The 16,004-nt window shown below is 40.3% G+C and overlaps 1 protein-coding gene across 8 annotated transcripts in view; it reads right to left on the bottom strand.

Annotated features, from left to right (window-relative positions):
• Window positions 1-16,004, bottom strand: part of Tlk (Tousled-like kinase) — a 474,415-nt gene that overhangs the window by 302,861 nt on the left and 155,550 nt on the right. For all 8 annotated transcript variants that reach the window (XM_076205681.1, XM_076205685.1, XM_076205686.1 and 5 more), the window contains exon 2: window positions 2,546-2,637. In XM_076205681.1, coding sequence (XP_076061796.1) covers window positions 2,546-2,637 — 92 coding nt within the window. The remainder of the gene's footprint in view (window positions 1-2,545; window positions 2,638-16,004) is intronic.

Genomic DNA, 16,004 nt, shown 5'->3' on the forward strand with positions numbered 1-16,004 from the left:
CATTCTATTTCTATTCTCATTTTTCAAACTTATATTTTCTCCCTTTATTCTATTCAGTTCCATTTTTAGATCATCTATTTCCCTATTGTTTTCTTCATTGGCTTTTCTTAATATAGCTACTTCCTTGCTTATATTTTTGCATTCACTTCTCAGTTCAATTATTTCGTGCCAACAACTCATTTATTTCTCTATTTCTTATAATATTTTTAAACCTTGGTTCTCTATCCGTGTCTAGCCCTCTATATATGTTACTATTTTCTCTATGAAATCCCGAAAAGAGATCTCTATCCAACCTTTGGTATGTTTTTGGGGTCTCATTCACACTTTTTTTTTTTATTATACCAAGTGGGGACTCTATTGTACTTACTTCCAGACGTTACTTTGCCTTTGCAGTTTCTTTATCACTGAATTCATTGTTTAATTAATCCATCGCTGGTCGAAGTGTATTTACCTACCTAGTTGTATTATACGGGAAGGGAGCTATGCTCATGGTGACCCGTCTTTGTATCTTTCAGCATCAAGTTTATTCTTAAAATCGTGAATAATATTTGCACACACTGTTTTTTCATCTAAGTTATTCCATATATCCAGCATTCTGTATGGGAAGCTATTCTTTTTCCTATCTCTTCTATAGTTGTCCTTTTTGAGTTTCTTTTCATGACCTCTTGTTTTTCCATTGTCATTTTTTAGTAAATATTTTCTGTCAAGGATTTCCATTCCTTTCATGATTCTATATATAGTCAGTAGATCACCTCTTTCTCTTCTTTGCTCTAGTGTTGGTAGTTCTAGCTTCGATAATCTTTGTTCGTATGTTAATTTGAAAAGAGCTGGTGCCAACTTTGTTGTTGCTCTCTATATTCTTTTTAGTTTCCTTATATTCTTTTTGGTACTGGGTGTCCATAGTGTCACTGCATATTCCAGTTTTGGTCTAATCAATGTGACTAATATTTCTTCATCTAAGTATTCAAATGCCACTTTCATTGACCTTAGTAGGTTGCATGTTTCACCTACTATTTTGTTTATGTCTGTCCGGTGTCATGTCATTGCTGATTATCACTCCAAGGTCCCTTTCCAAGTGCACTTTATTTCATTTTCACCAATTTTGTAAAAAAAAAAAAAATTAAATTCTGTTTTTGCTTTTATGAAATTCCATTATGCTACACTTCTTGATATTAAAGTTTACCTCCCACTTTTGAGTCCATTTCCAGATTGTGTCCAGGTCTGATTGTAACGAGTCACAGTCCTCATTTGTTGATACATACATATACCACGGCTTTTTCCCTCTTACATGGGGGGTAGCCAAAAAGAAAAAGGCATAGAATCACTCATTTGTTAATACTTTCTTTAATATTTTTGCATCATCTGCGAAGAAATTCATTTAACATTCAACTCCTTCGTCCATGTTGTTTACGTATATAGCAAACATGATTGGAGCCAGTACTGACCCTTGTGGAACACCACTTATCATTTCTTCCCATTTCGAGTATTTGTCTCTAATTACTACCCCCCTTTTTCTCCCAGTCAGGAAGTCTTCCATCCATTTTAATAAATTACCTGCAATGCCACCTAGTGATTCTAATTTTCCTATTAATTTTTTGTGTGGTACTTTGTCAAATGCCTTTTGTAGATCTAGATAGGCACAGTCTGCCCATCCATCTCTCTCATCTATTATATTTATTATTCTCAAATAGAAGCAGATTAGATTTGTTGTACATGATCTTGTCTAAATCCAAATTGGCTTGGGTTTAGTATAGATTTTTTCTGTGTGTGTGTATGTGTGTGTGTGTGTGTGTGTGTATTTACCTAGTTGTATTTACCTAGTTGTATTTTACGGGAAGGGGAGCTATGCTCGTGGGGTCCCGTCTTCATATCTCATTTTATCTATTTTTAAATTCATGTATTGTTTTTGCACACACCACTTTCTCATCTAACTTGTTCCAACTGTTTATTACTCTGTGAGGAAAGCTGTTCTTTTTCAAGTCTCTTCTATAGCTGTCTTTTTTTATTTTCTTTCCGTGTCCTCTTGTATTTCTGTTATCCCATTTTATCAGATTCTCTCTATCAGTAATTTCTATGCCTTTCATGATTCTGTAAATAGCTATCAAATCTCCTCTCTCTCTTCTTTGCTCTAGTGTCTGTAGTTCAAGTTTTTCTAGTCTCTCTTCATATGATAGTTTTGAGAGCGTTGGTGCCAGTTTTGTAATTGCTCTTTGTATTGTGTGTGTGTGTGTATTTTAGTTGTCTAGTGTCTGTAGTTTAAGTTTTTGTGTTGGTGTGTGTGTGTGTGTGTGTGTGTGTGTGTGAGAGAGAGAGAGAGAGAGAGAGAGAGAGAGAGAGAGAGAGAGAGAGAGAGAGAGAGAAGATAGAATGAGAGGAGAGAGAGGGACAGAGACAGAAATAGAATGAGAGAGAAAGAAAAAGGAGAGAGATGGAAACATAAGGAAAAAAAGAAATAAAGAGAAAGAGAAAGAGAAGACAAATCAAAGTACCATAAAATAAGACATTGGCTGAAATGACATGAGTGAAACAGGACTAATATACTTACCCTTCCGCCAAGGAATCGTGCCTCAAGCAGTTCCTGCTTGCGGGGATCTAGGGCACTGCTGAAGTTGTCCATTTTAGCGCCCCTCACAGCCCCTGTAATTATAAAATAAAATCAGACATGTGGTCAGTCATGATAGAGAATATTAAATATTACCACTGTAGTAATACATAACAAAGCCTTCTCATTAATGAGAACTTAATGGTGTTCTCCTGTCAACACTGTAAATAGCATATCTGATGCCCTTTAAAATCTCTACCAGTTCAACTTTTTCAAATGTTACAGAATTATTGACACATTGAATAATTTAGATGAAGAAATACTGAAGTTGAACAATATGGGTCAATTTCTGGTCAGAATTGACCATTGGGATTACAGAGACAAGACCCTACAAGCACATCATCAATCAATCCATTTACCCAATTACCTCTTGTATGAGGCCCATAGCTCCCAGGTAACCAGCTATGTCCACTGGGCAGGCCCACAGATCATCCAAGGAATAAACACTGTACAGTATTGCAGTCTTGAGACTCTTAGTGTGGGGCATTGTGTGATGAGGTGTTCAGTGTCATTTATAGTAGATTCATCTCTGGCAGTTTCATTCTGCAGCCAGGCCTCTTTTATGTTAATGTTGTTTTAATGCTGGATGGTATCATGAACACAAGTATGCCAGTGTGGTTTTCATTTCTCGAAAGGAATTTTTCTGTGAGGGGATGTGTTAGTGAAGTATTGAGTTTGGTGGTGTGTCTTAAATAGCTTGTTTGGTGATCTAGGTGTGAATGTGTTTTTGTGTGCATATATTGTAAGGAATTGGTGGAAGATTGTTCCATGTGATTGTGTAGTAGTCTACTTTTTTCAGCTGGTAGTTTTTGCATGATATAATGAGATGGGTGAGTGATGTTGATAGCATAGTCTGTTTATTTTCTTATTAATTTTCACTGTCTGATCTTTGTCATGCATCAAGTCCTAAAATTTATGTGTTCTTTTCTAATGGAAGAATTGGGCTACTTATTTTACTACTAGATATTTCTTCAATTCATGGTTGTCTAAAATGAGCAATGCTACTGATATTTTTTTACCATTTCATTATATCTAAGCTTACGTCTTATTAATCTGGGGTGCTTTAATTTAAGCACTATTTTGTAGTTGCTATGGTGATCTTTTTTTGCCAGGTCATCTATGTAGGTGAATCCTTTGGTGTATGTTCTGGATCTGGTGTTGGGAGATCACTTGTGAAGTTTGAAGAGCATGTGTGAGAGTATTACTTCTTGTGGGACTGGAATATACAATATTTTTCACCCATAAAATTGGCTGTTTAGTGTCACTCTGCAATGTCTGCTGCTAAAAAATTTGTCAAGTCATTTCTTGTCATAGTTGTGTATATCTGTCTCAATGATCTTATTTGATAGTATGTGTTGAGGAACCTTGTCAAATGTCTATTGCTACCACAACCATTCTTTCTGGTGGCCTTTTCTTGCTGAATCCTTCCAGCACATGTGGGTTATGTTTGTGATCAGTGTGCTGGTGAAGTGGTCCTCTTTGAATTTCACTTGGTTTGGGAAGTTTGGCTACTAACCTTCCAATCAGCTTGGATATAGTGGTATTATTGGTTTGTAGGATCTTGGGTTTTCCGGTGGTTTGTTTGGTTTCAATACAGGTATTATGTGGGCTCATTTCCAGATTGTAGGAATTTCATAACATGTCTAACAGTGGGTGAAGTCAATAAATCAATCAATCCATTAGCCTCTAGTCTCTCTTACAGAAGACCTGTGGCCTCCAGGTCACCAGCAACAGCCTCCAGGATGTTTTACATGTTATGGTCACTCAGGGAAGATAATAGTGTGTTGTTGTCTAAGGATTGTTACAGTGGAGCACTTTAGCATGAGGGGTTTTGTGTCCTCAGTGTGGTTGCATCTCAGGCAATTTGAATCTGAATTAGAGAAATGCTTGTTCATATGTCACATTGCTGTTTTTGGTGATATTTCACCCAAAGTTGAGTTGATCTAATTTTGAGTTTTCATATATATATATATATATATATATATATATATATATATATATATATATATATATATATATATATATATATACATACATATACCAAGGCTTTTTCCCCCTTACAAGGGAGGTAGCCAAAAAGGAAAGGCATAAAATCATTCCCACCCATTCCATCCCTGAATAAACTCCACACCCTTCCACCCTCCCTCTTATCTTAGCACCTCCTGGATGACGGGTCATCCCTGCACCCTGTCCACTGCCCTGGGTCAGAAGCAGTGTCGCAAGACACAGCACATCCACAGCAAGGCCGCTTCATTAAATCGGCGACCCCCCTCTCCGTCCCCCCCCATGCATAAAAGGAGAAGACAGGGAGAAATCCCTTCTGGCTGCGTCAAATTTTGCTCACACATACTACCTCACCCCCCATCCCCCTGCCCATTCCACCTCATGCATCACAACATCTTCCATATACAACCATTCTCCATTCACCCCTGTCTTCTGTCCTCTCCCGTCCTTCTTCAACAGACATTCTCCTCTTCCCCAGAGCCGCCTTCACCCCGTCCATCCACCTCATCCTAGGACGTCCCCTCATGTTCACTCCCTCCACATCTGCCTTCCATACCTCTTTTACTAGTCTTTCTTCACTCATTCTTTCCATGTGTCCAAACCATCCTAATACTCTTTCATCAACCCTATCTCCCAACTCCCTTTCCACCCCCGTTCTCCTCCTCACCTCCTCATTTCTCACTCTATCTAGCCTAGTAACCCCCATCATACTTCTCAGACACCTCATCTCAAACACATTTAAACTCCTTCTCTCTTCCTCTCTTATGTTCCATGTTTCTGCCCCATACAGTGCTGTTGGCACAATCACTCCTTCATACAGTCTCCTCTTAGCATCCATTCCCAAATGTCTATTCCTCATTACACTCTTCAATCCACCAAGGCATTTACTCGCTTCTCTCAATCTACATTCTACCTACATATATAAATATGGGTGGGGAAGGGCAAACGAAGATGTGTTAGGAATAGAGTTTATTGCCCTTAGGCAATAAACCCTATTCCTAACACATCTTCGTTTGCCCTTCCCCACCCACATTCTCTCTCATTTGTCTGAAATAATCTTAAATATATATATATATATATATATATATATACACACACACACACACATATGTCAAGAGCTTTTTTCCCCTTTATAAGAGAGGTAGCTATGTCAGAGGCACTTACCTATTCCCACCCACTACATGCCCCTCCCAATCCTCCCATGTCAGCTCCTCGTGGATGACAGGTCATCCCTGCACCTGCCAATTTCCTTGGGTCAAATGCAATACACAGTACATCCACAGCAAGGTCACTTCACTTATTCGGCAAAGCCCCCCTTTCTGTCCTCTCATACAGAAAAAGAGAAGACAGGGAGAAATCCCTTCGAGCTGCATCAAAATATCATTCACACATAAGCAGCCCCTAACCCCCATCCCTCTCTTCCTTGCATTACAGTATCATCCTTACATAGTCATTTTCCACTCATTCCTATCTCCTGCTTTCTCCCTTCCTTGCTCAACAGACATTCCCCTCTTTTACCCCCTTCATTCCATCCATCCATCTCATCCTTAGTCATCCCCTCAAGTTCACTCCATCCACCTCTACCTTCCACACCTCTTTTACTAATCTTTCATCACTTACTCTTTCCATGTGTCCAAAACATCCCAATAATCTTTCATAAGCCCTATCTGCCATATTCTTTTCCATTCCCACTCCCCTCTGCACCTCCTCTTTTCTCACTCTATCCAACCTAGTAGCCCCTACCATATTTCTCAGACACATTTAAACTCTTCCTCTCTGCTTCTCTTAAATTCCTATTCTCTACCCCATACAATGCCATCAGCATAATCACCCCTTCATACAATCTCCTCTTTGTATCCATTCCCAGTTGTCTATTTCTTATAACACTTTAATCCCCCAAGGCATTTACTTGCTTCTCTCAGTCTACATTACCTCTCTCCTTTTAGACTTACTTCCAACTCACTGCCATCCTCTACCCTTGTACATCTCATCCACCCTGCTTTTACCCCACATTTACCTTTAACTTTCTCCTACTGCAAAACTTTCCAGACTGTCAAAAACTCCTGTAATCCCCTCTCTGACCGACCACAAGCTCAATGTCATCAGCAAACAACAATTGGCTGACCTCCCACTTTTCTCCATTTTTTCTAACAATCTCTAGTCCCCTGCCTATTACCCTTGCCTTTACGTCCCACATCACCCTCTCCATGTTACTGAACAGCCATGGCAACATGACACATCCCTGATGCATTCCCACCTTTACCTCAAACCACTTGCTCTCTCCATTTCTAATTCTATCTCAGGCTCTACTACTCTGGTAAAAACTCAATTGTCCTTAACAGCTTTACTCTAATCCCATATATCTGCAAAGCTTCCCACAGTGCTTTCCTATCATAAGCCTTTTCCAAAGGTACAACCCCCCTCCCCCCCCCCAAAAAAAAAAAAAAAAAATAAAAAATCAATACGAGTCAAATTCTTGTGCACAGCATTGGATACCTGAGGTATGGTGGTTGATGCATCACAATACTTGCGTTAGAAAATATAAAGTCAGTGCCATATTATTCATTCTTTTTCAGTAATAATAAACACAGAAAACATGATCAAGCCAGTTCACAGAATTCTGGGGTCACTCAGCTACAATTACAAAATGAATATAATCAAAACACCGACACCAGCATCTTCGTAAACGTACTTGCGCCTCATGACATCTACATAGGCGTCATAGTATGGAAGAGGTTAATTTTTCCTTAACCACTTCCATACGGTGACACCTACATAGGCGTCATGAGTAGCAAGTGGGTACGCGATGATGCCGACGTCTTGATTATCCAGTAGAAGCCCGATTTAACGAACTAATTCAGCCAAGGTCCAGTCCGCTAAAGTGAATTTTCCGTTAAATTGAGCGAGTGAGCGTTGGTGTAACAGTGTTGCCAGAGCGGATTGTAAAAATGATACGTACCTAAAAATTCCCTAGTGTACACACACACACACATACAGTATATATATTATTGTAAGTGAATTATAGGCAGCACAATCGTGAATTGCAAACGAACAGCAATGTGCAGTAATTTGTTGCAACATGTGTGTGTGTGTGTGTGTGTCGTGTAACAATGATATGAGCTGTCTGTGAATTTCGGGAAATATTAGTCATAGCTTCGTGTTTGGTTCGATGTACATAATTCTAGCGATTAATAGGACTGGGCAGTTGGTTTTTGGATAGTGAGCGTTATTGTTGTGTTGTTGCAGAAAACGTAGTTCGTTGTTATAGAAGTGTTTTTCACGGTGATTATTCTCGTGTACTGATTTTTAATTTTCCCATCAACTTACTGTTTCATTATTTTGTTTTCCTATTATACCGTCTATTTCTACTTGAATATATTTCTGCTACAATTATACTTTATACATATACTGAATTATATATTATTGTATATACATTATAGTGTGTATGTATATATATATATATATATATATATATATATATATGTATATATATATACCTCCAAAATACTAAATTATAAATTTTTCCTTGACTCCACCACCACAATCTGGTAACATCTGGTAACATTGGACTCTGAGACAAGCATGTGGCCAGTTGACGGAAAATGCTCAACTTAGCGGACCGTTCCTGCTAAATTGAGCTATTTCCGTAGACACGTATGTGGCCAGCTAGCGGAAAATGGTCAACTTAGCGGCCCATTTCTGCTAAGTTGAGCATTTTCGTTATTGCTATTTGCAGTTCGCTAAATTGATATCCATTAAATCGGGCTTCTACTGTATTTATTGTAGTCATACCTACGTAACCTCCATTCTCTCTAAACTGGCTTCATCATATTTTCTATGGTTATCAAAATTCACGGGTGAAAGAGAACAAACAATTGAGCACCGACTTTATTTTTTATAATGCGATTATTATGACGCAACATTGCACGTCGGGCAGCTAATGCTGCCAGATGTGCGATGTGCCCCGGAGTGAAGATGTTAAGCTTTCTCACATATCTGCCTTACTACAAACATCTGATTCACGCAACTCCTACCTTTCCTAAACCCACACTGTTCTTCACTAATTCTTCTCCTAATCCTTTCAACAAAAACCCTCCCATAAGCTTTCCCAACTACTCAACAAACTGATCTCTAAAACTACTACACTCGCATTTATCCCCTTTTCCCTTGTAAAGCAAAACTATACAGGGACTCCTCCAGTCCACTGGCATTCTACTCTTCCTTAGACACACATTGAACAGCCTCACTAACTAGTCCACTATTACTGTACCTCCCTTCTTCAGACACTGCATGACACCCATCTAATCCAGGAGCCTTACTTATTTTCATTATTTTCAGAGCTACTTGCACCTCATCTTTTCTTTTTTCTCCTGTTTTCCTTTCCCATCAGTCATTTCCTTTGCATCCCCCACTGCTACTACTAATCCCTCCCTGTCCTCCTCTACATTAAACAGCTAACATACTCCACTATCTTCCCCTTACTGCCTCTTTTTCCATTAACCACTTCCATACGGTGACACCTACGTAGGCGGCATGAGGAGCAAGTGGGTACTCGATGATGCCGACGTCACCATCTTGATTATATTTATTGTAGTCGTACCTACGTAATTTTCATTCTCTCTAAACTGGCTTCATCAATTTTCTATGGTTATCAAAATACACGGGTGAAAGAGAACGAACGATTGAGCACTGACTTTATTTTTTATAATGTGATTATTATGACGCAACATCGCACGTCGGGCAGCTAATGCTGCCAGACATGCGCTGTGCCCCGGAGTGAAGAGGTTAAGATCTGTCCATCTAGGCCTTTTACCTTTTCTTCTCTACTTGACTCGCCTCCCCTTCCTCTCTTGATTTTTTCCAAAACATGTTTTTATTGCTTTCAAAATTTTCTGTTATGCTCCTCCCCCATTTTACATCTGCTCTCAATTTTGCTTCCTTTATATTTTGTTTTGCTTCTCTTCTTTTTTCTTCATCCATCCATCCATCCATATACCAAGGCTTTTTCCCCCTTACAAGGGAGGTAGCCAAAAAGGATAAGGCATAAAATCATTCCCACCCATTCCATCCCTGAAAACACTCCACACCCCTCCTCCCTCCCTCCCATCTTAGCACCTCCTAGATGACGGATCATCCCTGCACCCTGTCCACTGCCCTGGGTCAGAAGCAGTGTCGCAAGACACAGCACATCCACAGCAAGGCCGCTTCATTAAATCAGCGACCCCCCCCTCTCCGTCCCCCTATATAAAGGAGAGGACAGGGAGAAATCCCTTCGGGCTGCGTCAAAATTTTGCTCACACACACTACCTCACCCCCCATCCCCCCGTCCATTCCACCTCATGCATCACAACATCTTCCATATACAACCATTCTCCATTCACCTTTGTCTTCTGTCCTCTCCCGTCCTTCTTCAACAGACATTCTCCTCTTCCCCAAAGCCCCCTTCACCCCATCCATCCATCTCATGCTAGGACATCCCCTCACCTTGCCACCTCCTGGATGACAGGGTCAATGCCCTGGGTCAGAAGCAGTGACTCAAGACACAGCACATCCACAGCAAGGCCGCTTCATTAAATCGGTAACCCCCCCTCTCCATCCCTTCATGCAGAACAGGAGAAGACAGGGAGAAATCCATTCAGGCTGCGTCAAACTTTTCTCCTACATACTACCTCCCCCCATCTATTCCACCTAATGCATCACATTTTCCATTCACCCATCTTCTGTCCTCTCTTGTCCTTCCTCAACAGACATTCTCCTCTTCCCCAAAGCCCCCTTCACCCCATCCATCCATCTCATCATAGGACATCCCCTCATGTTCACTCCCTCCACATCTGCCTTCCATACCTCTTTTACTAGTCTTTCTTCACTCATTCTTTCCATGTGTCCAAACCATCCTAATACTCTTTCATCAACCCCATCTCCCAGCTCCCTTTCCACCCCTGTTCTCCTCCTCACCTCCTCATTTCTCACTCTATCTAGCCTAGTAACCCCCATCATACTTCTCAGACACTTCATCTCAAACACATTCAAACTCCTTCTCTCTTCCTCTCTTATGTTCCATGTTTCTGCCCCATACAGTGGTGTTGGCACAATCACTCCTTCATACAATCTCTTCTTAGCATCCATTCTCAAATTTCTATTCCTCATTACACTTTTTAATCCACCAAGGCATTTAGTCGCTTCTCTCAATCTACATTCTACCTCCACCTTTACTCCACCTTTTCCTGCCACATTTGCACCCGGGTATCTAAAACTATCCACTTCCTCCAGTTGCTCGCCCTTAATGCTCACTTCCAGATTACTGCCACTTTCACCCCTTGTACATCTCATCACCTTACTTTTACCCACATTTATCTTTAGCTTTCTTCTATCACACACTCTCCCAAACTCTGTCACCAACTTCCTCAATCCCTCCTCCGATCCTGCCACAAGCGCAGTGTCGTCCGCAAACAACAGCTGGCTCACCTCCCACTTTTCTCCATTTTCTTTAACCATCTCCAATCCCTGACCCACTACCCTTGCATTTACCTCTCGCACTACCCCATCCATGTATAAGTTGAACAGCCAGGGTGACATAACACATCCTTGACGAAGTCCCACCTTTACCTCAAACCATTCACTCTCTCCATTTCTAATCCTGACATAAGCTCTACTACTCTCACAAAAACTCTTGACAGCTCCGAGAAGCTTTCCTCCTATCCTGTATATCCGCATAATCTCCCACAGTGCCTTTCTGTCTACCCTGTCGTAAGCCTTTTCCAGATCCATAAAGGCCCAAAAAACATCCTTCCCCTTTCCTATAGCTTTCTCACATATCTGTCTTACCACAAAAATCTGATCTACACAACCTCTACCCGTCCTAAATCCACACTGTTCCTCACCAATTACTCCCTCTGTTCCTCTCCTAATCCTCTCAATCAAGATCCTCCCGTAAGCCTTCCCAACTACACTTAACAAGCTAATCCCTCTGAAACTACTACATTCACACTTGTCCCCCTTTCCCTTGTAAAGTGGAACTATACAAGCACTCCTCCAGTCCTCCGGCACTCTACCCTCTCTCCAGCAAACATTAAATAACCTCACCAACTAGTCCACCATCACTGTACCTCCTTTTTTAAGACATTCTGCATGGCATCCATCCAGACCAGGTGCCTTACCTGCTTTCATCATCTTAAATGCTGCCTTCACTTCATCCTTCCTTATTTCTCCTCCATTTTCCTCACTCATCACTGTCATTTTCTTAGCATTTCCCACTGCAGCTATCTTTCCCTCCCTATCCTCCTTCTTCATACTTCTCATATTTTTCTCTCATCCTATATTGTAACCAATCCCTGAATGCTTGCTGCTTCTTTTTTTACTACCTTCTTCACATCATCCCACCACTCACTACCCTTCCTTCTATTTCCTCCCATCCTTCTTGTTCCACATACACTCTTTGCATACATAGCTCTACATCACCAACCAGATTTTCCATCTAGTTTGTTGGTTTGTTCCCTCACTTTTTTTTTTTTTTTTTTTGGTGATGTTCCTTTATAATTGTTTTAGATGTTCTTTTTCTTGTTTGTTGGTTTTTTTATTTTTTTTATTTATTACTTCTATTTCTTTGGAGCCGATCTCATGTATACAGTAGTTGGGGTTCAATTTTTTTTTTTTTTTTTTGTTACCTTGCCTTCTGGATGGTAATTATCATTTTGTTAACTGCTCTATCCAGGAATGGGTATCGGTCTATTTCAAAGTATTTTAATTCTTTCTATCTTCTGAGTATTCTTGCCAGTTTGCTTTTTGGTACTTTACAAGCGTTTCCTTGTACATGGGTTGTATTTTCTCTTCCAGTTCCTAAAACTTTTATTGGGAATTGATCAGATGGAAGCTCTTAAATGGTTTCCCATGTTGTTTGTGTTTGTAGGGAGGGTGAACATATGTCAGGGGGTGTTGGTTGTGTTGGAGAGGTTGTCTAGTGGGGTTGTTAGAGGAGATAATCATGTTTTGATTGAGGAGTTGCTCAAGTATTTTGTGTCCTCTTTGATTTGCTATTTGTGCATTATGTCTGATTGAATGATGTGTGTTCAGATCACCTGCCAGTATGTGGTTTGTGAACAAGCTGAATGGATGGGAGTTGAGAGTTGAAACCTCATTGGGTTGATGTAGTTTGTGGGGTGTATATGTTTTTGATAGTGAAGGCTGTTTTCTTTATTTGTGTTTGGATTGTAATTTTTACAGTTAATGTTTATAAGTGATTGTCTGGTGTTTCTTGTTTTGTTGGATGAGAGTATACTGTTGGACACTTGTGTTTTGAATCCACCCATGTGTTGGCATCTTCTCTTACTGCTGTCAAATTCGTGGTTCATAGTTCTAACCAGGAATCATAACAATAATAACCTATCTACCCACCAGGCACATGCTGTTAGTGTATCAGGGTAGGATTAAAATCTCATCTAAAGATTTGTTAGTATAATAAAGGGATAGAAATACAATATTAAGAAAGTTTACTTACTAATTATATTAGCCTATTTGTACAGACAATATATACAGTCTTCTCTCTGGGTAGGAAATGCCCACCTTGCCTACCTTGATGGCATGTCCCTGCTGTGTACCAAGGGACTTCCCTCCATAAGGGAGGTAGACAGCAATGGCATGCACCCACTCCCACCCATTCCACTTCCATCCACCATTAGACCTGTTCAAAAAATAACTTTTTCATATTTTCATACAACACTACTTTTTCCCATGCTTTTTGACCTGAAAAAAGCCAAGAATTACATCCATTTTTATCTAGGACTCTACCACCTTGAAATCTGGTGGGGCTAATCTAGACAAGTTGATCTAGATCAACAACACATCGTAACAGAATGCTGTCCAGGTACAACATTAGCCAGAGCTACATGGCAGAGTTCACTAAGGACCCTTCCCAGCTTGCTGCTCTACACTGAGATGGGAAGATGGGAAGAGACATCCTGGGTAGTGAATCTGGGACCACCTCAGACTTTAGCTGTGCTCGTGTCTAGACCACCTGCCTATCCTGAAGGGAAGTTACTGGTCACAATACCATCGATAGCTCAACTGTCATCGATAGCTCAACTGCCACAGCTCAAGCTGAGGCACCAATGGAGTTTAAGACATGGGGGGGGGGTGGAGTTTACAGGTGTCATAACTGCCCTTGTTTTTTACATAGGGGAGCTGCCAAACTGTTTGAGGAAAAGCCGAGCACTAAGGTGTTTTACCTGGCATGCAGACATCCTGGAAATGCTAGTTGGAGCAGTCTGGGAAAAGCTGTTATGCAAGGTGAAGAATCTTGAGAATTCTTGGTTCAGACACTTCAAGGATATGTGGGGGAAATTGACAACAGACACCCCTTAAATTCTGATGATCAGAAGCAAATGGCTCAGGGAAAAGAAGAGGGATTGTGAGGAAATACTTCATGACATCCTCCCATCTGAGAAGCCACCAAGAGCTGACTACAAGGAAAAGGCTGATATAAAAGAAATTGTTCTTGGAGGCACACCTCTCTGTGGGATTCACTGGAGTCGACCTGGGGCCATTCACCAGGTCAGATGGATGGCCAGGAACTTGTACTCCATGAAGATGCTGATGTTTTGTGACCAGCTTGTGTATGATGAAGAGACTGTTCCAAAGCTGGAGTGATTCAACATCTTCCTGGCACTGTTCTACATATTAATGTGGATGTCAACATCTGTTGTGGATACTCCTGTGAATGATCTTCAACTGATCCAGGACATGCTGAGGTACAAGAGATCAGACTCACACACACACATAATGGAGTTTGGAAAAAGCAAAAATAGAATACCAGGACAATATAAAATTGGAACCAAGGAGGTAAAGAAGGAGAGATCCGAAAAAGATTTGGGTGTAATTATCTGAAATGACTTGTCCTATGATAAACAGATAAACAAAGTTGTCGGAGAATCCTACAACTTGCTAAGATCAATAAATGTGGCATTTACCTATTTTCACAAAGAAATGGTTAAAAAAAATATTAGTCACACTGATAAGGCCTAGACTAGAATATGCAGCAACACTGTGGTCACCCAGTACCAAAAAGAATATAAAGAAAATAGAAAGAATCCAGTGGGCAGCCAAAAAATGGCACCTGCACTTGCAAACTTGTCATATGAGGAGAGATTGGCTAAACTGGAGATACTGACTCTGGAGCAAAGAAGAGACAGGTGACCTACTGACCATCTACAGAATCATGAAGGGCACAGAAATACTCGATAGAGAGGACTTGTTAAACTGCGACAAGAGAAGCACAAGAGGACATGGAAGAGAAAAAAAAAAAAAAAAAAAAACTACAGAAGAGATCTGAAGAAAAACAGTTTTCCACATAGAGTGGTGGATACTTGGAACAAACTGGACAAAGAAATAGTGTGCGCAAAAACCATTCATGAGTTTAAGAGCAAACTAGACACTGAGATACAAAGGCAGGACACCATGACCGTAGCTCCCCTTCCCGCAAAATACAACTAGATAAGGTAAATACACACACACACGATTGGCAGAGAGACGGTGATGATTGGAACTCCGAAAAAAAAAAGAAAAAAGTAGATTTCAACGACAAGGGAGTACCTGTGTGGTATTAATAGGGTAGGGGGAAAGCTTGTGGTATAGTGGGAAGGGGAAGAAAAAGAAGGGGAGGGATTAGTGAGGAAAATGGAAGAAAATGACGAAGGAGACGAACGGGCTCCCCCAGACATCAGAAGGAATGTAAACAAAAGGGCTGCAGACGATGCAGTGAGTTCGAAAATATCAGTAAAGGCATTAAAATTAGAAATATAGATAAGAAAAACACAATAGAAAGTACAACAACAGAAAGTGGAGATAATTACTTCCATGGATCTAATGAGGGAGGGGATGACAACCTCCCCCGATTAGCAAGTCTAGAGGAAAAACTAGAAAATGAATGAACAGTGGGAGGTGCTAAGATGGGGAGGGATGGTGGGAGCAGCAAGAGGTGCTAAGAAAATGATGGTGATGGGAGAGGAAAGTCGAGGAGATATAAGAAAATATGGGGTGCAAGTAGCTCTGAAAATTATGAGAACAGGTAAGGCACCTGGTTTAGATGGGTGTCATGTGGAGTGTGTAGATGGGAGGTACAGTAATAGTGGATTACAAAGGAAGAGCATGCGGACAGGAGACCTTCTGGTCCATAACTAGGTCTGGATGCAAAAAATAAATAAAATAAATATATAATTAAATTAAATAAATAGAAAAATGATAAACAGGTAAGTAATAATAATAAATGAATAAATAAAATATAATAGCAGGCATTACAGCATATTGCTTATGCGTTTATCTAAATGAATCTTAAGTTTGAACTTTACTACATTGCACTGACTCTGCAGGAAGTTTACTCTATTCATTTACTACACAGTTGAAGTTG

Source organism: Oratosquilla oratoria, chromosome 22 (assembly GCF_046742065.1).
Source record: "Oratosquilla oratoria isolate Oo_2021 chromosome 22, ASM4674206v1, whole genome shotgun sequence".
In the NCBI taxonomy this organism is placed as follows: domain Eukaryota; kingdom Metazoa; phylum Arthropoda; class Malacostraca; order Stomatopoda; family Squillidae; genus Oratosquilla; species Oratosquilla oratoria.